Below are 23185 nucleotides of genomic sequence, written 5' to 3' on the forward strand. Positions count from 1 at the left end.
TGCACCTCATTTACCCCAAGTGACACCGTACACTGCCCCCGGGGCGCGCACCGTGAGGAGGGAGATCTGAGGGCGGGGGTGGGGGATGGGGGGCGGTGGACGATGGTGGGGGACGGGGCTGGCTGGGACGACCCCGACGGTAACCTTGCCCCTGCCCTGTCATCTCCTCGCCCCCTAAGGGCAGCATAGGCTGGGAGAAATAACGGATCAACTTCTCAGCCGCAGTCCCCCACCCCAGCAAGGACCTCCAAGGCGTTCCTTCTGCGAAAGAGGGTTTTGGGGGAGGAGGGGCTCGGGGTCCCCAGAAAGGGGTAGGGGCGGCCTGGGGGCCAGGACCGGAGTGGCGGAGGTGGAGCTGGAGGGGGCAGGGCGGGGCGGGGCGGGTCGCGGGCCCCGCCCTTTCCCGGCGGCCGGGTCTTTAACGCGGCGGGCGCACGTGTCTGGGGAGGCCCGGCGGCCGCGGCTGGGAGCGCACGGACGGCTGCCCGCCGGCGCGATGCTGCGAGGCGGACGGCTTGGGCAGCGGGGCGGGCACGGGGCGGCGGGGCCTGGCAGCCTGCTGGCCTGGCTGGTGCTGGCGTCCGCGGGCGCCGCGCCCTGCCCCGATGTCTGCTGCCCCCACGGCCCCTCGGGGCTGCGCTGCACCCGGGCCGGGGCCCTGCAGAGCCTCCACCGCCTGCCAGGCGTTGAGAACCTGACGGAGCTGTGAGTGTCCCGCGGGTGGGTGGGCGGACGGGCGCGGGCGGGCCGAGCCGTGCCCCGAGGGCGCGGACTCTAGTCAGGCTGGCGGGGTCCAGAGGCTGCACCTGGGCCACCTCCGCCCGCCGTGGCTCTTGGCCACCACCGCAATGACCCTCTGGACCGTGCCTAGTGCTCGGTGCTGCTGGGGCAAGGGGCTGTCCGTGGACCAGATCTGAGACAGCCCAGCCATCTGGAAGCAGCCTTCCGGAGATCAGACAGGAGTCCAAGCTCTGCCTTCTGGAGGGGGGGTTGGTTAGCTGCGGAGAACCCCACTGTTTGGCACCCTTACCGCCTTAGCCCCTTAAGGGGGAAGCTGGTCCCTACCCAGTTCCATGCCATGACCTGGCAACACCAACTCTTGCCTCTGGAACTGAGGATTTAACTGGAATAGGTGGGAGGTGGTGAGGAGGCATAGCTTGGTGCCTGAGCTCTCCTCTCTGCATTTCCACCATTTCTCATCCCCACTATACCTTGATTTGGATGTAGAAAATGAGACCTCTAGCTTTCCTGACCCCATCTCCTTTTCCACCTTGTCCCCCTATTTGAGGCAGAGAGCCAGGGCTCTTGTTGACGGACTCTCCTCTTTTCAGGGCTCCAAACTAAGAGAAAACTCCAGCATTCTGTAGTACTCTGACATCCTGCAGTAATTGGTTACAAAATACTGGAGTACTTAGCAGCTGGTGAAACCTATGGGAGTGTTCTGTAATAATTGGCCTAGAGGTACTTGAGCATCACAGGGTGATGCCTGGAAAATACTCGAGTATTCTGTATAGCTGATGGGGCCAGCAAGACTTTGAGAAGAGGGGAGGAACTGCTAGAAAAATCCCCCTCCTGCCGCCTGGGACTTAGAGGGTGGGCAAGGAACCCTGGCCTCATGCGGTGATGGTGACAGGTTGGAAGGCATCCGAGGTGGGAACCATCACTGTCTGGAAGTTACTTGAGCAGCCTGAGATAATTGGCAGTGAGTTACTCTGGTATCTAGTGGTAATTAACGGGAAGGTCCTCAGTCTCTCTCTTTAATGGCCCTAGGGAGACCAGGAAGAGAGGAGATGGCCTTGTCTGGGTCTGGGCCTAGGGCTCTGCATGATGGGAGGGGCTGCTACCCCCAACCCAGTCCTCCCCAGTCCCCTGTGTCTTCATACCAGGGCCCCAATCCTGAATGTTCCTCATCAGAGCTCTTTTCCCATTCCCTTCCCCAAGTGGGTCCAACCCCAGCAGGGGAGGGAGTGGAGGGGGAGTGGACTGGCTGGGCTGGGGACCAGGAGGCATGCAGGGTGGGGAGCCGGAGAGGTTCCTCTGGGTGGGGCAGCAGCCTGACCCCCTGCCTCTGCCTGCCCATCCCCTCCTCCTCCCTCACCCGCAGAGCTAACGAGGAGATAATGGACTCAAAAGACAGATTGATGATGAATCCAAACGAATGAGGCAGCTTTGAGTGTGCTGCCTGACAGCTTGCACACAGCCGCCACCCCTCCCTGGGTCCCTACAGCTCTAAACCCTGTGAGCAGGGACCGGCTCTCGCCCCAGTCACTGGAGATTGCTCTCTAGGCCTCCCAGTGGAGGACCCCTACCTGGCTCTGCTGCTGGGGCCCAGGCTGGGAAGGGGGAGGGGGAGAGGTCACTGGGACTGTTCCTGGTTCCAGCTAAGGAGAGTGAGAGGAGAGAGTTCTGAGAACAGGCAGTGAGTCAGGGGCCCCTGGCGAGTGTGATGTGTGCGTGTGTGCGTGTGTAGGGGTACACTGACATGCCATTGCAGGGCACCCGAGTTCCCAGGAACTCCATGGCGTGCCAGATCCAGAAGCTGGGCAGGGCCCAGGGCGTCAGCAGCCTCCATCCCCACGTGTGCATCCTCCTGTCCGGCTCCCTATCTGGCTTTCTCCGGAGCTCTATCCTTATCTCTGTGTCTCTGTCCTTATCCTTATCTGTCTGTTCCCTCACCAGTCTCTCTCTCTCTGCCAGTCTCTTCTTGCTCATCGTCTCTTTCTCGGAGTCTCTGTTTCACTTTCTCTGTGTTTTTCTGCCCTGCCTCCCCCCTCCCCTGAGCCTTCCCATCACTATCTTGCCATGTAAGCTAGCCTGTCTGGGCCCCTTCACCCCCCACCCCTTCCCTGGGTGCCCCTCCCAGTGCCCCTCTTCCCCTTCTTGGGTCCCTCCTGGGGCAGCCTCTGAGCCTCTCGCTGTACTGCTGTAGGGTGGAAGGGGGTGGTAGGGATGGCTGCCTGAGAGTAGGGAGGGGCCTGTCTTTCTGAGGTTGTGTGTGAGTGAGCGTGCATGTGTGTGTGTGTGTGTGTGTGTGTATGTGCCGCAGTGGGGGGCAACCCAGATAGTGACCCTGTGTTTGGGTACACACATCCTTGCATGACCACAGAGTCCCCTCTGTGCTGTGGGGGCAGTGGCTCTGGTGAGTCTTGGTTCTCTGTGGCAGTGAGCGTTCCAGTGTGACACCCATCTCTGAGCATGTATAGGGGAGGCCCTGTGTAGAAAAGCAGAAGAACCCCAAGCTGAGAATGGGCTTCTGTGTGTTTATGAATGTGAATCTGTGTGTGCACATGAGAGACATATGTACACCATGTCCATGTGTGACGTGTAAGCATGCTGATGTGCACACCTTGGTTCGTGCACACACAAGTGCGTGTGTGAACATGCAAGAAGAGGTGTATCTCTGCGTGTGTGTTTATGCCTGTGTGTGCATGTGCATGACTGTGTGCACACATGAGACGTGTGAGTGTGGCCGTGTAACGGTGTGAGGATGCATGCCTGCATGCACGTGTGTCACTGTGTATATGTGTATGCACCAGCGTGTGTGTGACTGGGTGCTCATGTGTGCATGCACTTGCATGTGTATCGTGAGGCAGGTGGGTGGATGTGGGCCTGGGCCCCTGACTCCCATCCTCTTTCCCCGCAGCTACATCGACAACCAAGAGCATCTGCAGCATCTGGATGCCGTTCACCTGAAGGGCCTGGGGATGCTGAGAGACCTGTGAGGGGGCTGTCAGTGTGTGGGGACAGCACAGGGCCTGGGGGATCAGCGAGTCAGGGAGGTTGAGAATGGAGGGGCTGCAGGAAAGCAGAAAGCTCAGGGGTTTTTGGGGCCTAAGGTAGCTGGGGAGGCTGTGGGGGATGGAGGGGGTCCAGAGCTCAGGCCTGGGGGCCAGGGTCTGGTGTGGGCAGAGAGGAGGGGTCCAGGGTTGTGGGGGAATGGGGGGTCCAGGGTCGTGGGGGATGGAGGGGGTCCAGGGCTCAGCACTGGGGGCCGGGGTCTGGATGGGCAGAGAGGTGGGGTCCAGAAAGGGGGGCCCTGTGGGCTGACCTGCTGCTGCACCCTCCCCAGCACCATCGTTAAGAGTGGGCTCCGCTCTGTGGCACCGGACGCCTTCCATTTCACTCCTCGGCTCCGTCGCCTGTGAGTGGCTGGGACTGGGCAGAGGGAGTGGGAGGACACCCAGACATGGGTGGCTGCTGGGCTTGGGCCCTACCCCCAGCTGAAGGGGTAGGGTCTGAAGACCCCAGCCTGGTCAGGGACATGGCCTCTCCCATTCTCCTGGGGCTTCCCCTCATCTCCTTCAGGGACACTGGTGTTCTCGGCTCCCACCCCCATCAGCGATAGGGTCCTTGCTGCCTCGCTTCCATGCTTCATGCTACAGGGACACGTCTCATGGGCACCTGCCCCAATTGTTCTTCCTGGAGTCCACACATACACCAGACCATAGGGAACAAGGGGCAGGAGTGTGCTCCAGGTTCTGGCCGGGACTCCATCTCCCACCCCCTCCCTGGGCCCCCGGGATAGCCTGGGAGCTGGGGCATCAGATGTGCCACCAGCTACCCTCCCCGCTCCTGGGAGTCACACGGCCCCTCCACAGATGGTGTACAGGAGAGACCTCCAAAGGAGAGACTCTTGGGGTCCCTGGCAGCTCCCTTTCCTGGCCTTCCAAGGCCAGGTCAGCTCCTCCTTCTTACCCCGGCAGGCAGACAGACAGAAGGGTGGTGGGGGCCTGCCATCCATGCAGTTGTGCGGGGTGCTCTGAAGTCTCTGCTGTGTCCAGTGACTTAGCAACAAGAAAGGTGATGTTAGTTACGTCACTGACTACACGCTGAGGCTTCACTTAAAAATGCATACTCACAGGGATCCCTGGGTGGCGCAGCGGTTTGGCGCCTGCCTTTGGCCCAGGGCGCGATCCTGGAGACCCGGGATCGAATCCCACGTTGGGCTCCCGGTGCATGGAGCCTGCTTCTTCCTCCGCCTGTGTCTCTGCCTCTCTCTCTCTCTCTGTGACTATCATAAATAAATTAAAAAAAAAAATTAAAAAAAAAAATGCATACTCACAATACTTATGTCCATGCATCTTCACAATCAGCATGGGGAGAGAGAGTGTCAGCCCTGTTTATAGAGGATTCTAGAATCGCAGAGATGACATTTCTGGACTGAGGTCACACAGATGTACGTGGCAAGACATGTCCTGCTCTGCCTGGTGCGAGACTGGGCACTCTCTGATACCTGTGTGGTCATGCCGCTCCAGCTCAGCCCCCAAACTATAGGATAGCTGGGCACAGAGAGGCCCAGGGCAGGCGCCTGAAGGAGAGCCCCCAGGAGTGGCAGCCTGGTGTGGGGTGAGGAGCACAGGGCGCCTAACTGGCTCGCTGTGTGGCCTGAAGCTGGTGCTCTTTCCTTGTCTGCAGCTAGGGGCTGGGGGAATTGGAGTGGGAGAAGGAAGCAGGTGGGTGAGCGGAGGAAGTGCTTGGAGATCCTGGTCACCACCCCCTTTCCTCTGGCCCATCCTGGGCTCTGTTAGGGGAGCACAGATGGAGCCCCTTCCCCCAGCTGGGGCCTCAGCACTTTGCCAGCTGGGGCCAGGGGTGGGGGAGAGGGGAGCAGGCTGTTCCCTGAGACCCCCTCCCTGGGCTCTGGGGAGGGGGCTCAGGGGGTTAACCCTTGCTGTTCCAGGGAGGAGGGGGGACCCCAGGAGCCTAACCTGTCCCAGAGCAGGTGCCTCCTTGGCTAGTTCTAGTTGCCAGGGTAGGGGTGGGGAAGCCAGATGTCAGTGGGCTGTAGCTCCTCCTCCCTCCCTTCCCCTGGGTCAGAGCGATGTCTGTGGCTCAAGGCTGCTGTCTCTATCTCAACTACCACAGGAATCTCTCCTTCAATGCTTTGGAGTCTCTGTCCTGGAAAACCGTCCAGGGCCTCCCCCTGCAGGAGCTGTAAGTGAGGGGCTTCCAGGGGCCAATGGTGTGTGTGTGTGTGTGTGTGTGTGTATGCGTGCGCGTGTGTGAACGCACTTGTACCTCTGGGGGAAGTGTGTCACTGTGTCCATGTGAAGCTATGTGTGTGGGGGTGCTCTTTGGGGACTGTGTGTTTGGCTGTGAGCTGAGATGGGGATGCTGCACATGCCCGTGACCCCCATCGAAGAGGCTGCAGGCCCGCTGGAGGGGACGGCTGCCCTAGGGGCAGCCAGGCTGTTGGAGGACAGCTGGCTGGTGGCTGATGCCTCATGTGCTCAGAAAGCTGGGGGCCAGGAGCAGACCCAGGCCCACCTGTCCATGTGGGCACATCTGCCCACATTGCCAGCACCCCTGCATATGGGGCCGATGGGGACAGTGGTGGTCTGTGTGTGCGCAGTTGGCCCCTAAGGCCTCTGGGTCACTCCAAAGATGTGCCCTTCTGTCTTTGCCATCCTGCTCAGAGTCCTCACCTGGCCTGGCTTCCTGAGGAGAGCACTGGGGCAAGGGAATCCAAGTAGCCCACAGCTGGCTCCCAGACTTCCTGGATTCTAATTCTTGTCATAACGCCTTGTTCCCGGGCCCCCTCCCTTCACTTCTAGATGTTCCACCCTGCGGCATGGCTGCATGCCCCTCTTCCATGGTCCTTCATTCTCTGCGGCTTCTCAGGCCCAGCACCTGCCCTGTCTCTGACTCTCTTGGTGTCCCCCACACTCACAGGGTCCTGTTGGGGAACCCACTACATTGTTCTTGTGCCCTCCACTGGCTGCTGCGCTGGGAGGAGGAAGGGCTGGGTGGAGTGCGTGGACAGAGGCTGCAGTGTCCCGGGCAGGGGCCCCTGGCCCTCTTGTCCAATGCCAGCTGCGGTAGGTGCCAGGGAGGAGGGGGTGGGCATGAGGGGCGGGGGCAGCTGCATGCTTTCTGAGAGAGCACTGAGTAGGGCTCTGGGGAGCCAGCCGCCCAGGGACTGGGAAACAGGCATTGGCAAGAGCTGGGGCCTGAAGGCTGAAGGGCGTTTGGTGTGGCCAGTAGGGGCACCAGGGCCCTGGGGTGCTGGAGAGGAAGCCCTGCCCTGGGCTCGGGCTCTGAGACCACTTCCTGCTTTCACACCCCTCTGCCATCCTGGGCGGCCAGGCGTCCCCGTGCTGAAGGTCCAGATGCCCAATGCGTCGGTGGAGGTGGGGGATGATGTGTTGCTGCAGTGCCAGGTGGAGGGGCGGGGCCTGGAGCGGGCCGGCTGGATCCTCTCAGAGGTCGAGGAGTTGGCCACAGTGACGGTAAGAAGCCCCTCACCGCCTGTCCCTGTTCCCCCTCTTCGCCTCTCCCCGAAGAGGCTTGGACGGGGCACAGGGGGCAGAGATAGGAAAATAGACACAGCGTGTAAGAAGCACGGAGAGCTCGGGGGGAGGGGCAGATATAGTTTCCACCCGTGGGCTCAGGCCCATTGTGTCCCGCAGGCACACACAGGCCCTCAGGGTGGGCGCCGGCCCAGCGGGGACCCTGGAGCCTGCCTGGGAACACAGGGCTGGCTGCCAGACAGAAAGTCCCTGAACCCACAGGCCATCCCTCCCACCCACCAGCTTTCTAGATAAGGGAACAGGACCAGAGGGAGAGCGCACAGTGTTTGTGGTCCTGCATCCAGCTGCCTTCTCAGGGTCCTTCCCATCTCTCTCTGGAGATTCTGGAAGCAGCATCCTCTTGGGTGTATAATGAGCTTATTAGTAAAGAAAGTCCAGGTCTGGGTCCAGCTTTCTCAGTAATTAATTTTTTGACTGACTTTTGGAAAAAATCCTTTAATCTGCCTGCACTTTGGTTTTCTTATCTGTCAACTGAGGAGGTGGATGTGATAACCTTTTGATATCCCGCCTGCCTATCAGCTGAGGAGGTGGACAGGATGCCCTCTGAAGTCCCACTGCCCCTGAACACTCTCTGGCTGCTATCTCTGCCATGCAGACGTGTCTTTGGGCATCTTCTTGTGCCTTGCTCTTTGTGATCAGGCTGACAATGGGCAGCCGTGGGTAGCCACAGCTGAGGCCTTGTTGACAAGGTTAGCAGAGGCAGACAAGAGGCCGTGCTCACCCAAAAAGCTGGCCCCACATGGGTTGACATGCAGGGCCAGTGTGCTCAGTTTGGAGGCCCTCTCTTGGGGTAGGGGCCCACCCCCAGAATTGCCGGAAGCCCCTGGAACACTATCATAGGAGGAGGAACCATTGGAGCAGGGGACCCACAGTGGGAGGACCATGAGCCACTGAGTGGTTCCTTCCCTACCACAGCGCAAAGCCACCGAGAGTGAGTGATGGAAAGGGAACAATGCAGAGGCGAGAGGCCAGCTGTGACCGTCTGTGGAGAGATCTCTGCTCAGCTGGTTTGGGAAATTCCAGGGTTTTGCTTTTCTCTTTGAGAGATTTCCGTGTTTGCTACCACTTCTGTTTTCTAGAAACTTCCTATAGAAAAGTCACGCTCAGCTGGGTTCAGTGGAGGGCAGGGGAGGCTGGTCACCCTCAGGAGAGTGGAAGGTTGCAGAGCCGCTCAAAACCTAGAGTTGATGAGCTGCCCTGCACCCAGAGTGATTTGGTGGGGACAGGACAGCAGAGAGAAGCTTGAGGCAGGGCAGGGCTTCCCCTGGAGGAGGCTGGAAGCTGGAGCTTGCACAAGAGCCTAGAGAGAGGAACTTCCGACTTCCAGTGGAAGCTCAGGGAAGATTCACCTCCTCTGGCCCTGGTTCAAAGGTTTCCACGTTTCTGAAATTTCCAGATAAATGATATTTGTGCAGTGCTCCATTGACTTCCATCATTTTATGGAAATAGCTTCCTAAAGTGTCAAAAGATCATTTGTCTACCTCTTTAGCTTACAAAACAAGAAAACTGTGGTTCAGCAAGATTGGGAATTGTCCTAAGGTCACGTAACTGGCACACTGCCACAGTTTCTTAGAAGAGAATCTGAACCTGATTCAGTCTTCGGATGATGATTCAAAATCAAGTCAGTTTGCCTGTAGCTTTACCCTCCATGTTTATCTGCCAAAGGGGGTCAGGATGCTGCTGCCTCATCTGCTATCAGGGCAGCTCCATATTTCTGGTATCCTTTGGGCTGAGACTGATAGAACTGCATGTAAAACAAGCATGAGCTGGTGGTGAGATCCTAGCTGATTTGTCCAACAAGTTGTGTCTATTTGATACTTGGGATTATTGACATCTACTTAGCTTCTCAGAAGTGGTTCTGGTTCAGGGTATTCTGTGCTTGTTTTGAGGTTACTGGTCATGTTCTAGATTTTTCAGATCATTAAATACGTGTTCCGGGAGATAGTCTGTGAATGAGCCCTAACAGACAGGGGTACATTCCCTGCTATATTCTCTCCTCTACCCCTTCCCTCTCCCCCCCACCCCCGTTCCCCTCACTCCTCCTCTTTTTTCCATCTGAAGCCATAGGAGTACCCCAAACATATCAGCTCCACCCCTCTGCCTCCATACCCAAGCCTGCGGTCACTCTTCCTCATTTTCCCTTCTCTTTCCTGACCCAGCAATCTGGGGACCTGCCATCCCTGGGGCTGACCCTGGCCAATGTCACCAGTGACCTCAATAGGAAGAATGTGACGTGCTGGGCGGAGAATGATGTGGGCCGGGCCGAAGTATCTGTGCAGGTCAACGTCTCCTGTGAGTCCCAGTGACCTCCCCCCACCCTGTACCCCCTTCCTTCTTCCCTGGAAAGAGGCTCTGAGGGTCAGGGTCTGGAGGAAGGGGCTGGGATATGTGTCTGCACAGCTGCTCCCACCCAGCTGTTTCCAGATTCCCATGAAAACCTGATCCTGTGGGGAAGTCCTGGGGGCTCGTCAAGGCCAGAGGGACGGGATGGATTTCTTTCTGGCCCCCTGCCCAAGTCTTGCTACCTGAGGCCCTCGGCACCAGCTGCCTGGCTGCTCCCGCTGCTCTCTGCTGAGTTACGCGCATGCCTGCCCCTTTGGAGCACTTTCGTTGTCCGTCCAAATTTTGAAAGAAGAAATGCCCCTTCTGAGCTCTTCCTTAGTCTCGCTGCCTAATTTCCCTAGGTCTGCCAAAAAGTTACCCTGAATCTTATACGTTACACAATTTTTCTTCTTTAATTGTGAAATATAACGTAGATATGTGCATAAGACATAGACACTTCAAACAGTAATTGTTCTCTGGCTCTTCAGAACACCTTCCCTTCCTCTCCCCATCCTTCTTCTCCGCACCATCCTGACTTTGTGATAATCGTTTCCTTGCTTTTAAAAAGAATTTTACACACGTGAGCTTCCCTATCAGTATGGCTTCGCTGGTTCTTGTACATTATAGAGAGGGAATCCTACTGCAAGTATTATTATGGGTCTAGTTCTTTGTGTGTGTGTGTTTTAAAGATTTTATTTATTTATTCATGAGAGACACACAGAGAGAGAGAGAGAGAGAGAGAGAGAGGCAGAGACACAGGCAGAGGGAGAAGCAGGCTCCATGCACCGGGAGCCCGACGTGGGACTTGATTCCGAGTCTCCAGGATCACACCCTGGGCTGAAGGCAGTGCTAAACCGCTAAGCCACCGGGCTGCCCTCTGGGTCTAGTTTCTTTTGAGCAACATTATGTTTGTGAGATTCACCTCTGTTGATGGGGGCAGTTGCCCTTCCTTCCCTTCCTGGCTGAGTCAGGTTGGGTCTATTTCAAACCCGTATTCTTTTTCCAGAAGCTTTTAAACTACATACTGTTTGCTTGTTTGATGTTTAGGCCTTCTCCTGAGCTTCCTAAGCTCAATTGCACTTCATTTTTCTGGATCCTTTATCCAAAAGGCAGCACTCCACTTCCCCCGGGGGCTCTCGAAGCCTCTGAATTGTATACACCTGCTGCCTGGTTTATTTAAGATTTACCGTCAACTTTCTTCAAAAGATCCCTCCTTGTGCATTTCTTCAGGCCCGCTGGCCAGTTTCTCTTAGGCCCACCACCTGATTTCTGGCTCTACCCACCCCACCCCGAGACTTGTCAGGTCCGTTCTGGGTCCCCGCCAGCTGCTCCCTGACGCCTGGCTGTCACCCTCTCGGTCCACAGTCCCGGCCAGCGTGCAGCTGCATGAGGCGGTGGAGCTGCATCACTGGTGCATCCCCTTCTCGGTGGATGGGCAGCCGGCGCCCTCTCTGCGCTGGCTCTTCAACGGCTCTGTGCTCAACGAGACCAGCTTCATCTTCACTGAGTTCCTGGAGCCGGTGGCCAACGAGACGGTGCGGCACGGCTGCCTGCGCCTCAACCAGCCCACCCATGTCAACAACGGCAACTACACGCTGTTGGCCGCCAACCCCTCGGGCCGGGCTGCCGCCTTTGTCATGGCCGCCTTCATGGACAACCCTTTCGAGTTCAACCCCGAGGACCCCATCCCCGGTGCGAGGGCCACCCCGACCCCCATGCCTGGTGGCCCCTGGGCACAGCCACAGGTGTCGGGGGAGGCCTGGTCCACTTGCTGCGGTCCTCACCCTACAGGCTTCAGTGCCCAGTCCTGGGCAGAGAGGGGCCCTGAGTTCCTGTGTCGGGCTGTGACCCTGCCCTGCCTTCCCCGAGCCCTGGGAGCCCTGAAGCCCTGGGCTCGGCCACCAACTGGGGGTGCTGAGGAGACAGCTGGGCACCAGGGTGTCCAAGGCCTTCTCCTTGATGAGGCCCAGCCGCCTTCCTGCCCCAGGAAGGGATGAGTAGGGTGGGGGGGACTCACTTCCATCTGCCCCCGCATCTGACTGCTTTCTCTCCTCCTCCCCCTGCAGTCTCCTTCTCGCCAGTGGGTGAGTACCCAGGCTGGGTTTGGGGGGGGCAGGTTCTGTGTGGTTCCTGAAGCCAAGGCTGGGCAGAGGGCCCAGCTGACCTGACCCCTGAGGGCTCAGCTGAGATGGGTTGGGGGGAGCTGCCGCAGGAGACACCCCATGTGCCAAGGCCCACTCTCCATGCCCTGTGTCCCCACAGACACTAACAGCACGTCTGGAGACCCAGTGGAGAAGAAGGACGAAACCCCTTTTGGGGTGAGCATGAGAGGGGGAAGCCGGTCTCAGACTTGGACTTGGGATTGGGAGGCTGGGCTAGCGGCTTGCCCACATGTGGTTTCTGGTGAGAGCGTGACGATTCGGACCATGTGGCCTGAGCCACCCCCACAGCCAGGGTCTGGGGTGCCAGGGCAGGAGGAGGCAGGTCTTGGGTGGGGAGCATGCAGGATGGAGAGTCGTTGCTGCTGTGGGGGTGCTCGGAGGGTGCAGGAGAAGCTCCAGGTCTGCCCCCCACCCCCCAACCCCTGCCAGGTCTCCGTGGCTGTGGGCCTGGCTGTCTTTGCCTGCCTCTTCCTTTCTACACTCTTCCTTGCACTCAATAAGTGTGGACGGAGGAACAAATTTGGGGGCAACCGTGAGTAGGAGTGCTGCTGCATCGGGTTGTCTGCCAGTCTGTCCATCAGTCTGTCCTGCTGCCTGTGTTTCCTGTGGGTTCTCCCTGGCTCTGTCTTCCACATGGGGGTGCCTACACCCGGCTGGGTTATGAGGGTCGGGACCCCGGCTTGTGGGTATAAGCGTGTACATTGGGGCCCGGGCTGGGGGAGGGTCAGGCAGCAGCTGCTCATTGGTGGCTAGATGGCAGTCAAACACTAAGTGGGTCTGGGAGGTCTGAGCTCTCCAGGGGTGGGGGTGGGGGGTCCATGGTGGCCCCCAGGGCCTGGGGCTGCACAGGAGCCATAGGGGCCATAGTGCCCTGCCTTCCCCTGCTGGCTGCCTGCCTCCTCTGTTCCTCCCCTCCCCTGGGACCCTGCGTTGTGATCACTCTGAATGGCTGTGTCTCTCCCCCAGGCGCAGTGGTGCTGGCTCCAGAGGACGGACTGGCCATGTCTCTGCATTTCATGACATTAGGTGGCAGCTCCTTATCCCCCACTGAGGGCAAAGGCTCTGGGCTCCAAGGTCACATCATCGAGAACCCACAATACTTCAGTGATGCCTGTGAGGAGCTGTCCTGGGTCAAGGGTGGGAGTGAGCCCCGGGGGTGTGTAGAAGCCCCTGTATCATCTCTGTCCACCCCAGGCCTGAGAAAGCCTTCCCTCCCTTCCCCACTCCTTACCCGTCTACACCACAGCATGGGGCTTGGGGATGCACGAAGGCTCAGTTTCAGTCCCCAGGCACCCCCTTGGCTGGCACCCAAGCCTACTAGCTAGTCCTGGCTTGGCCCCACCCCCTCCTTCCCAAGCCAGGATGCGGGCTCTGGTCCGATCCTGCATGCCTCTCCGCAGGTGTTCATCATATCAAGCGCCAGGACATTGTGCTCAAATGGGAGCTGGGCGAAGGCGCCTTTGGGAAGGTCTTCCTTGCTGAGTGCCACAACCTGCTGCCTGAGCAGGACAAGATGCTAGTGGCCGTCAAGGTAAGACCTGGTCCACGAAGTACTGCTGGCCGGGGTCCCACCTCCCGGAGCGCCATCATTCCAGGACTGTGTGCTCAGGCTTGGGGGTGGAATGTGGGGTCTGGCCATCTTGAGCGTGAGGAGGAGGGGGTGGGCCAAACTCAGCCTGTCCTGCCCACCCCTGCCATCCAGGCGCTGAAGGAGGTGTCCGAGAGCGCCAGGCAGGACTTCCAGCGGGAGGCCCAGCTGCTCACCATGCTGCAGCACCAGCACATCGTGCGCTTCTTTGGGGTCTGCACCGAGGGCCGCCCACTGCTCATGGTCTTTGAGTACATGCGACACGGTGACCTCAACCGCTTCCTTCGGTATGACTGCCTGGCCCCGCATTGGCCTCTGGCTCTGAGCTCCCTTGCCTCTTCCCTGCAAGCATATCCCTGATCATCCGTCAAACCAAGAGGGGGTTTCATCCTGTCCCTGAGGTGTGAATGTGCAAAGGACAGAGTGGCGGTGGTCAGGGGATGGCACTAGCAGAAATCAGGAGCTGTGCTCTGGGACAATGGCTTTGCAGGGAGTGTCTTTGCGTTTGCTGGTGCACGCAGAAGCCAGGCCTGTGGGGCGTTGACAGCTTAGAGAGGTGTGGCAACAGTAACACGTGTTCCAGGCACTCTTCTCATGCCCTCACATCCACCTGTGTCAGCCTGTGCTTGGACACATTTATCTGTATAATAATGTAAATAGATATGTATTCTTCATAGTCTCCAAGCGTGTCTGGCAATTTTTACTTGAAGAAAGTCACTAAAAATTCATTTCTTTTGCTTTGGACAGAACAATGCTGATGTGTTTACTAGTTTGTGTCAATTATTTTATTTTATTTTTAAAATATTTTATGTATTTATTTATTCATGAGAGATGCAGAGACATAGGCAGAGGGAGAAGCAGGCTCCCTGTGGGGAACCTGATGCAGGACTCGATCCCAGGACCCTGGGCTCTTGACCTGAGGCAAACACAGATGCTCAACCACTGAGCCACCCAGGTGGCCCTGTTCGGATAATTTTAATAGTGTCAAGAAATGTGCCCGTTTCACAGAAGAGACTTAAGTGGCTTGCCCAGGGGCACACAGGTAATAAATGGCCCAGGGTGGAGTATGGTCTCTTCTCAACCCCTGACTGCAATAGTCACAGGTTCCCTTTGTTGAGTCCTTCTTGGTAAGAATCCCCACCATCCCCAGGATGGGACAGTGTGAGATGTGAGGCAGGCAGGGGGAGGGCCAGGCTTACACTCAGCTGTGAGCTCCTAGCTGAGCCAAGTAGCCTATCTCTCTGGCCTCAGTTTCCCTGCCAGAAGAGGTTCAGTGGGGGACTGTGGTTCTGGATGAGAAAGTGCTGTGTGACTGTCCAGTTCATGGTCGTGATGTGGTCTCCAAACACCCTTTTGGGAGTGAAGGGTCACTCGCACAGGCTGCAGAATTCAGTTGGGGGAGACCTTAAGAGGTCTGTGGAGGGGGAGGAGAAGCCAGTGGCAGTGGGGAGCAGGAGGGAGGTGATGGGAGACGCCATGATGAGCATGGAGCCATTGGGCTCAGTAGACTGGAGTCAACAGGAAGCCAGACAGGAGGCCCTTCCCTTGCTCACCAGACACTGCATCGGCTCAGTGCTGAGTGCCTGGGATGCAGGCCAGGGACATGCCACCATCTGGGGCCCAGGATGTGGGAGAAGTGGCTCTCAATACTGGATAGAATACAGGGACCCAAAGGAGGGAATCCTGAAGGCTCCTGGATGAGTCTGGAAGGTATTCCCTAGGAAGCCTATCTGTTCCTTCTCACCCCAGGGCCTTTGCACTTACAGTTCCCTTTCCCTGGTACATCAGGTCTCCCTCCCAGCCACTTCACCTACCTCTCTGTCTCTGATGCTTTTTTTTTTTTTTTTTTTTAAGATTTTACTTATTTATTCATGGGGGCGGGGGAGGGGGCGGGAAGAAGAAGGCTCCATGCAGGGAGCCTGACGTGGGACTCAATCCCCGGTCTCCAGGATCATGCCCTGGGCTGAAGGTGGCGCCAAACCACTGAGCCACCCAGGCTGCCCATCTCTGATGCTTTTAAATGGCTTATTCACCCCTTTTCTTCAGGGTTTGAGTCTCAGTTTATTTTTTTAAGATTTTGTTTATTTATTTGGGAGAGAGAGAGCACAAGTTGGGGGAGCAGCAGAGGGAGAGGGAGAAATAGGCTCTCCACTGAGCAGGGAGCCTGATGTGGAGCTTGATCCCAGGACCCTGGGATTATGACCTGAGCTGAAGGCAAACAGATGCTTAACAGACTGAGCCACCCAGGCGCCCCCTTTTTTTCTTTTTCTTTTTTAATATTTTATTTATTTATTCATGAGAGACACAGAGAGAGAGAGGCAGAGACATATGCAGGAGAAGCAGGCTCCCTGCAGGGAGCCCGATGTAGCACTGGATCCTGGAACTCTGGGATCAGGCCCTGAGCCAAAGGCAGATAGTCAACCACTGAGGCACCCAGGCATCCCTTGAGTTTCAGTTTAAATGTCTCTTCCTCCAGGAAGTCTCCTCTGACTTCTTTCATCCCTAGCCTGAGTGCCCATCAGGTGCCCCTGTTTATCTGTATCCCATTCTCTACTGTAGCTCCGGTGCTTGGCACACTGGAGGTGTTTAGGAAGCCTCTGCCATAAAGGAAGAAATAAAGAGATGAGAAAGTTGGCCTGTGGGAAGGGGCAGTATCCACAAAGCCACTGGCTTGGGCTGGAGTCAGAAGAAGGAATATCTGGGGAATGGAGCTGGGTGATCAAGGAATGATCTGAAGTGGTGGCAGTGGGAGGTGGCAGGCATCCTGGAAACTTGAAAAGAAGAAGGATCCCATGGGAGGCTGAACATTGAGGGCGAAGGGGAGAGAGACAGGAGGACCCCCAGGCTTCAGGTTCGGAGCCTGGGTGGGAAGCTTTCCTTCATGGAGGCAGGGGCAGACTTAGGGGAAGCTAAGCATCTGGAGGACAGAGTGGGAGGTATCCATGGGCAAGAAAGGCAGGGGAACCCGGATGCTGGGCTCAGAGTTCAAAGAGGTGACCTGGGGGGCTGGGGGGGTGTGGGAAGTGGGGGAAGTGGGGGCAGTGGGGGAGGCTCCTGAGGTGGCCCACCTGGCGGCCCCCCTCCCAGGCCCTGCAGACACGTCTTCCTGTTCCTTCCCTCCTCCCTTCTCTGGAACTGCCTTCCACCCCAGCTCCCCAGGATCTGGGTCTTCAGCCTCTTGAGGGCTCCCTCCCCAGCCCACCCTCTCTCCCTCACTCTTTGGCAGGTCCCACGGGCCCGACGCCAAGTTGCTGGCTGGCGGGGAGGACGTGGCTCCGGGCCCCTTGGGCCTGGGGCAGCTGCTGGCCGTTGCTAGCCAGGTCGCTGCGGGGATGGTGTACCTGGCAGGTCTGCACTTCGTGCATCGGGACCTGGCCACGCGCAACTGTCTGGTGGGCCAGGGACTGGTGGTCAAGATCGGGGACTTCGGCATGAGCAGGGACATCTACAGCACGGACTATTACCGCGTAAGGGTCCTTGGGCCCGGCCAGGAGGCCCCTCCCGGCAGTGCGGGCCCCCCACCGCCCGCCTCGCAGCCCCTCCCCCTGCACTGCAGACCCCACCCCCTGCGCGGCACGCCCTCCTCTTCCTGGGCGGTGTGGGGGCGCCGGCTGTCTGGCTCTGGGCTCCCCGCCCCTTACCTCCCGGGCCGCCTTCTCCGCTCTCTGGGCGCACAGGGACTGCACCGTCGGTTTCCCTCTTAGCGCCGGCCCCAGAGCCCCTTCCATTCATCTTTAATGACGGGGCGGGGGCGCGGGACCAGGTGCGCGGTCCCCCTTTCCCCGCCCCCGCCCCCGCGGTGACGCGCCCCGCCCGCCCGCAGGTGGGGGGCCGCACGATGCTGCCCATCCGCTGGATGCCGCCCGAGAGCATCCTCTACCGCAAGTTCACCACGGAGAGTGACGTGTGGAGCTTCGGGGTGGTGCTCTGGGAGATCTTCACCTACGGCAAGCAGCCCTGGTACCAGCTGTCCAACACCGAGGTCAGCCCCGCCCGCCGCCCCGGCCCTGGCCCGGCCGGTGCCGCGACCGACCGCGGGGGCCTTCTTCCGCACCCCCCACCCCGGCTCCTTGCACTCTTCCCCTCTTCCCTCTTGGATTCTCGCCTCCACTCACCGGCCCAGCCCAGGCCCAGCTGGCTCCTGGGGGAGACTCAAAGCACTTTCCGGATGGAGCCCAGACTCCGTCCTTAGCTGCATTGTATAGGCGCAGTAGGTACCTGTCAGGGTGGAGGGACAGGCATGGGGACAGGGGCTGCTCCGGAGGGCCTGACACTGCAGCAGGAAGGTTGGAGGTCAGACTGCAGGAAGGACAGGCCCGCCCCTCCCTCCACATGGCGCTGGCCGCCAGAGCAGGCCCCAGGTGTTCTGGCTCCCCAGCAGCTCCCCCACCCCCTCCTTGGCTCCCAGCTGTCAGTTTCCATTTCTCCTCCTAATGCAGTTTGCTCCCTGGAGGCGGCTGGGGTGGGGGAGAGGGTTATAGATTTTAATTTTCTCAAGCACTGAGAGAAGGAATGGAATTAGTGCTACCCATAACCCAAGTCCTCTAATGGGGAGGGAGGGAAGAAGGGGGGAGAGGCTCCAGGCCCCCTCACCCAGCTCCCCGCCACATCTCTCCTTCCTTGGATCCCTTGGCTGCTCTAACAGCCCTTCCTGGAGTCTAACTTGGATCTTTCCTGCTGCAGTTTCTTTTCAGAGGAGCTAGGTGTCCACAGAATGGTACCTGCAGAAGACAAAGGGAAGGGGGGTTGCCCTCTACCTTAGATGATGGCAAGCTAGCGGTTTTCAAGGCCTTGCTGCAATCCTACCTTCCTTTTGCCCTCTGGAACAGGGAGGTGGAGGACCCCTCCTTTACCCCATTCAGCCCTCAGCACTGGCTGATGGATTTGGCAAATGCCAGGGCCCTTCCCCTCCCTCAAACCACCTAGCAAGTCTTCTGAGGGTCTCATTCCAGCTCTTCTGGAAGCAATCCTATCCCCCTCAACCCAGCCTTCCCAGAGTCTACCTGGCCCTGATGTTTCCCACTGCTCCATGTTGAGGTGGGAAGGAATCTTGGGGTTTGAGGCTTCCTTTTAGACTATTAGTAACCAAGAGCCCCAGACATCCATGGGGCCTGCCTGGAGAGCCTCAGGGAGGTTGGGGTGCTGCTGCCTGCCTCACCCCCCTGCTCCAGCGCAATGTGCCCTCTTCTCTCTCCCTCGGGTGGCCCCAGGCGATTGAGTGCATCACGCAGGGCCGAGAGCTGGAGCGGCCCCGGGCCTGCCCACCGGAGGTCTACGCCATTATGCGGGGCTGCTGGCAGCGGGAGCCCCAACAACGCCACAGCATCAAGGATGTGCACGCCCGGCTGCAAGCCCTGGCCCAGGCACCTCCGGTCTACTTGGATGTCCTGGGCTAGGGGGCCAGCCCTGGGGGCTGTGCTGCCCAAACACTGGGGCCTGCCCTGCATAACCCCGGGAACTCCCAGCAGCCCCAGGGTGATCTCAAAGCATCTAACTCACCCTCAGCATGCCGGAGGGGACAAGTGGGGTCTGGGAGTGGAGGATGTTCCTGCCTCGCTAGATGGGGTCCTGTCATAGCAATTATATTTATTATCCCTTGGTCGTGTGTTTCTTGCCAATTTTGGGGATGATGTCACTGTGGGAGAGGGGCGTTGAGACTCAGGTAGGGGGATGACCCTCCCCTGTCTCCGGGGCTGGCGGCCCCTGTGCTCACCTGGGGGAGGGGCGGCCTCTGGCAGGCTTCCCAGAACTTCAGACCCCAATTGGCTGTCTCTACACCTCATGCTCAGGAAGGCTGTTGCTGTAGTGGGAGGAACAGAAGTCAGCTGTCATGGTGGACAGGATGGAAGCATTGGTGGGGAGCGTCCCTTGTGTTCCTGGCCACAGAGCCGAGCAGACACGTGGTAGAACAAATGGATGAGAGAGGGAGGTGTGCATGTGTGCATGCATGTGTGTCTGTGTGTACGTGTGGCAGGGACAGGGAAGGAGCAAGGTAAAGGAACCGTGAGGGAGGCAGTACCCTGTGTTCCTCCCCTCTGTCACTCCTGCTCTGAGTGCTTTGAGATCTGCGCTAGGAGGCCAGGGCCCCAGGCAAGGTTGCTATTTCCTGAGGAAGGAACCATCTCCCTGTCCTGTTCTGCCCACGGAAGAGGTGAGCTCTCCTTCCCCTCTGCACCACTGGCCTTATGGAGTAGCCCCAGGCTTCCATGGGCTCCAAGGCTGGCTGAGGTCCTCCCAACCCTCCCCCATCTTCCTCACGTGGAGCACCCCCCCAGAGAAGCAGCCCCCCCACTCCAGCCCCATCACTTCCAATCACCTGCTCAGCTCCCGCAATAACCCACGCTCTCCATGGCTCCTCAGGGCTAATGTCATGGCTGTCTCATGTCCCTGGGTGCCTGGCTCAGTGATTCAATCTGGGTCTTATCACCCCTAGGCCTAGCCCAGTGGTGTCTGCCTCTTGTCCAGACTGCTTAGTGCTAATGGAGCTCTGACCCAGGGCTGCAGGCTGATTGATGAAGTGGGGGGTCTGGTCCCCAAGGGCCAAGTTCACAGGCCCTCCTCTTCTGCACCACTCAGTGAGGGAGTCTTGCAGCAGGTGGAGTAAGGGGGAGGGGGTGGTAATGTGGTGGGAGAGACAGGGTCAGAGACCAGATCCCACAGGTGGGCCAGGCACAGATGTGAAGAGAGGGACAATGCAGAGACACGGCAGGACCTATAGACGTGGAGACAGCCAGAAAGGCTGTCCAGGGGGGTGGGGACAGAGGAGAGAGACAGAGACAACCCAAAGAGACAGACGGACATTGATGGACAGACAGGGGACAGATGAGCAGCTGAATCAGAGAATGTTCTAGAAAACACCATGGGAGCCAGGGGCGGGGGCACTTTCTCTCTCATCTGCACTCCCATTGCCCCCTCCTCTAGAGCCCCTCCTCAGGGCTGGGGGGCAGGTAGAGGCAGAGGGGGCCTTCACCGAGCAGGATTTGGGCTATCATTGAAGCAGAGAGGATAGAGGTTGGCATAGAAGGGACCTGCCAGAGCAAGAGGACCTTTCCAAGGTCAAGAGCATCAGGACATCAGAAACTCTAAAAACTACAGTCAGAGGTATTGCTGGAAAAGCTGGGCAGGTAAGGTAAGAGGTCCTGGGAGCAAGGTGAGGACAGGGAGGTGGATATTTTGCAAGAGTGTGGGAGAGGGAACCGGACAGCTTTCATCCAACTGGGAACCAGAGCTGAAACCGATCACTCAGACCCCTCTAGGCAGCCTGAGCCTGGGGCCCTGTCCTGGCTGGCGAGGAGGGGGCTCATTTGTACCCATATGGCCAGTTTCATGGCCTGAGAGCCCCCCACTCGTATGCAGATGCGTCCACCTCCCAGACACACGTGTGCGATTGTGCATACACACCCCCCTCCCCTGCCCTAGCTGTCAGGTTCCTCTGTCATTAATGGTGCCCCCTCCCCTCAGCGAGCACATGCCCCTCCCTGGTAATTACCTCCTAGCTGTGCCAAGTCCATTAGCTGCTGCCCACCCCCCCAGCACCAGGGGCTAAGCACCAGCTGAGAGCTTGCCTACAGGGGGATCAATGGAATGGGACCCTGAGGACCCCATGGGGAGCTGGGACAGGGGCAGTGAGACTGTCCTAGGCTGTGGGGTTCAGACATATGGGTCCCCTAGACCAACTGTAAGCTCCTCTCTCTACCCCTACTTCTTGGGAAAATCTGTCTGGCGTGGAAGGCAGAGGCTCAGGCTTAGTGGTGGGCTCTGCAAGCACACCTGGCATTGGAGAGAACGTCCAGAACTCTCCTCTTAAGGGGGTTGTTGCCAGCTCCTTCCTTCCCAACTCTGCAGAGAGGGAATCAGTGGTACAGGAGCCAGTGGGGCTCCCCCAGGGCCACCCCAGTCAGGGACGGGCTCTCTAAAGAACTCAGGGGTCGGGCAGCCCTGGTGGCGCAGCGGTTTGGCGCTGCCTGCAGCCTGGGGTGTGATCCTGGAGACCTGGGGTCGAGTCCCACATCGGGCTCCCTGCATGGAGCCTGCTTCTCCCTCTGTCTGTGTCTCTGCCCCTCTCTCTCTATGAATAAATAAATAAAATCTTTAAAAAAATCTTTTAAAAATCTTTTAAAAATCTTAAAAAAAAAGAAGAAGAACCCAGAGGTCCAAGCCATTGGACCCCCCTCCGCATTTGTAAGCAGCCTCTGCCTCCTTCCTGCACTGCTCCCTCGGGAGCTGGGTTCCTGACAGGAGACAGGGCAAAGGGGCATCTGTCCAGGTTTCCAGGAACAGCATGGGCAGAGGGCTGGGGCAGCCAGGGGGTGGAGGACGTCCTGACTGTGTCTCTGTGAACCCCCGAGTTAAGGGAGACCTCAGAGAGGATCCCAGGCTCTGCAGGCCTGGGCTCTCTGTGTGGCAGCTTGTCTTGCCAAATTCCTATGATCTATTTTTTTTTTTTTAAGATTTATTTATACGGGGATCCCTGGGTGGCGCAGCGGTTTGGCGCCTGCCTTTGGCCCAGGGCGCGGTCCTGGAGACCCTGGATCGAATCCCACGTCGGGCTCCCGGTGCATGGAGCCTGCTTCTCCCTCTGCCTGTGTCTCTGGCTCTGTCTCTCCTTCTATCTCTCAAGAATAAATAAATAAAATCTTTAAAAAAAAAAAAGATTTATTTATACATTGAGAGAGAGAGAGAGAGAGGGAGGGAGAAGTAGGCTCCATGCGAGAGCCTGACGTGGGACTCGATCCCCGGTCTCCAGGATCACACCCCGGGCTGCAGGCAGCGCCAAACCGCTGCACCACTGGGGCTGCCCTCTTGCCAAATTCCTAAAGTGGCCTTGGACGGGCTGCCCAGGAAGGGAGTGGGGGCGACAGTCTCTGGAGGACCCAGGACCCAGGAATCCCGACTTTTCAGCCAGGCTGAACCCCCAGGCCATGCAGCCCCCCAGCGGCTCCAAGCCTCACCATTTGTGCACCACAGGCTCTGCAGCCATGGGGAGAGAAGGATCCAGAGCCAGGGAAGACAGGGACAGGACAGCCATGGCTGCAGGAGGAGCCCACAGGAGTGAGTGGGAGGAGCCCCCCAGAGCAGAGCAGGGAAACGCTGTGCGTGCATCCTGCATCCTGCATCTCGGGTGGGAAGAGGCAGGGCCTGGGCTACAAGGCAGGCCGCAAGCCGGGAGCAGCAGCGCTGGGTGGGTGTTGTGCTCTGGGCCCTGGCTCCTCCAGTTGAGCCCTAGACTGAGGCGCTGCAGCCAGTCCCCAGCTAAACTGGGTCCCTTCCTCTTCCACCAGGTCTGGGCTCCCCCGATATTAGGCTTCTAGACTCCGGAGCCCTAGTGGCAGGTTCTGCTGTGTGATGTTGAGCAAGTCACTCTACTCTCTATCCCGTGTGCCCTGGTCTACAGAACAGGGGTGACAGCAGCAGTAACCTCCCAGGGCTGTTTGGAGGTTTGAGCAAGTCCTCTGTGTGTGTCCCTCCCAGCAGAGACTGGCCGGAGGTGCCAGTTGGTTTCATTCCTCTCCGTCTCCTCTGTCCTGCTCCTTCTCTCCATCCTTTGCATGGCCTCAGTCTGTGCTGGGCCCTGGTTGCCAGGAGTGAGGTGGACAGGCTGGTAGGAGCCATGTCCTGCGGGGTCATTGCTCACAGAAGACGAGCTCTTGCTGCCTGGTCCTGACCAGCCGTCTGGCTGCAGCTGTTCCAGAGAGGACTCAGGTGGCTGTGGGGCGTGGGAGGTGAGGAAGGGGCTTCTTCCTCCCTCTGAGGTCCCTGGGCTGCTCCAACAGCCCTGGTAGAGGGAGGGAGGGCCAGAGCGA

The 23185-nt window shown here is 58.5% G+C and overlaps 1 protein-coding gene across 1 annotated transcript; it reads left to right on the forward strand.

Annotated features, from left to right (window-relative positions):
* The first annotated feature begins 496 nt into the window (after positions 1 to 496).
* On the forward strand, positions 497 to 18947 carry NTRK1 (neurotrophic receptor tyrosine kinase 1). The gene is made up of 17 exons (XM_041742779.1): positions 497 to 705; positions 3644 to 3718; positions 4070 to 4141; positions 5866 to 5934; positions 6673 to 6818; positions 7087 to 7229; positions 9470 to 9602; positions 10998 to 11324; positions 11699 to 11716; positions 11895 to 11950; positions 12224 to 12326; positions 12761 to 12907; positions 13195 to 13325; positions 13497 to 13669; positions 16609 to 16849; positions 17206 to 17364; positions 18593 to 18947. Exons 1-17 carry the CDS (start codon positions 497 to 499, stop codon positions 18776 to 18778), a joined length of 2388 nt encoding a protein of 795 aa, XP_041598713.1. The 3' UTR covers positions 18779 to 18947.
* The last annotated feature ends 4238 nt before the right edge of the window (positions 18948 to 23185 follow it).

The sequence above is a fragment of the Vulpes lagopus genome, chromosome 1 (genome assembly GCF_018345385.1).
Source record: "Vulpes lagopus strain Blue_001 chromosome 1, ASM1834538v1, whole genome shotgun sequence".
NCBI classification, from domain to species: Eukaryota; Metazoa; Chordata; class Mammalia; order Carnivora; family Canidae; genus Vulpes; species Vulpes lagopus.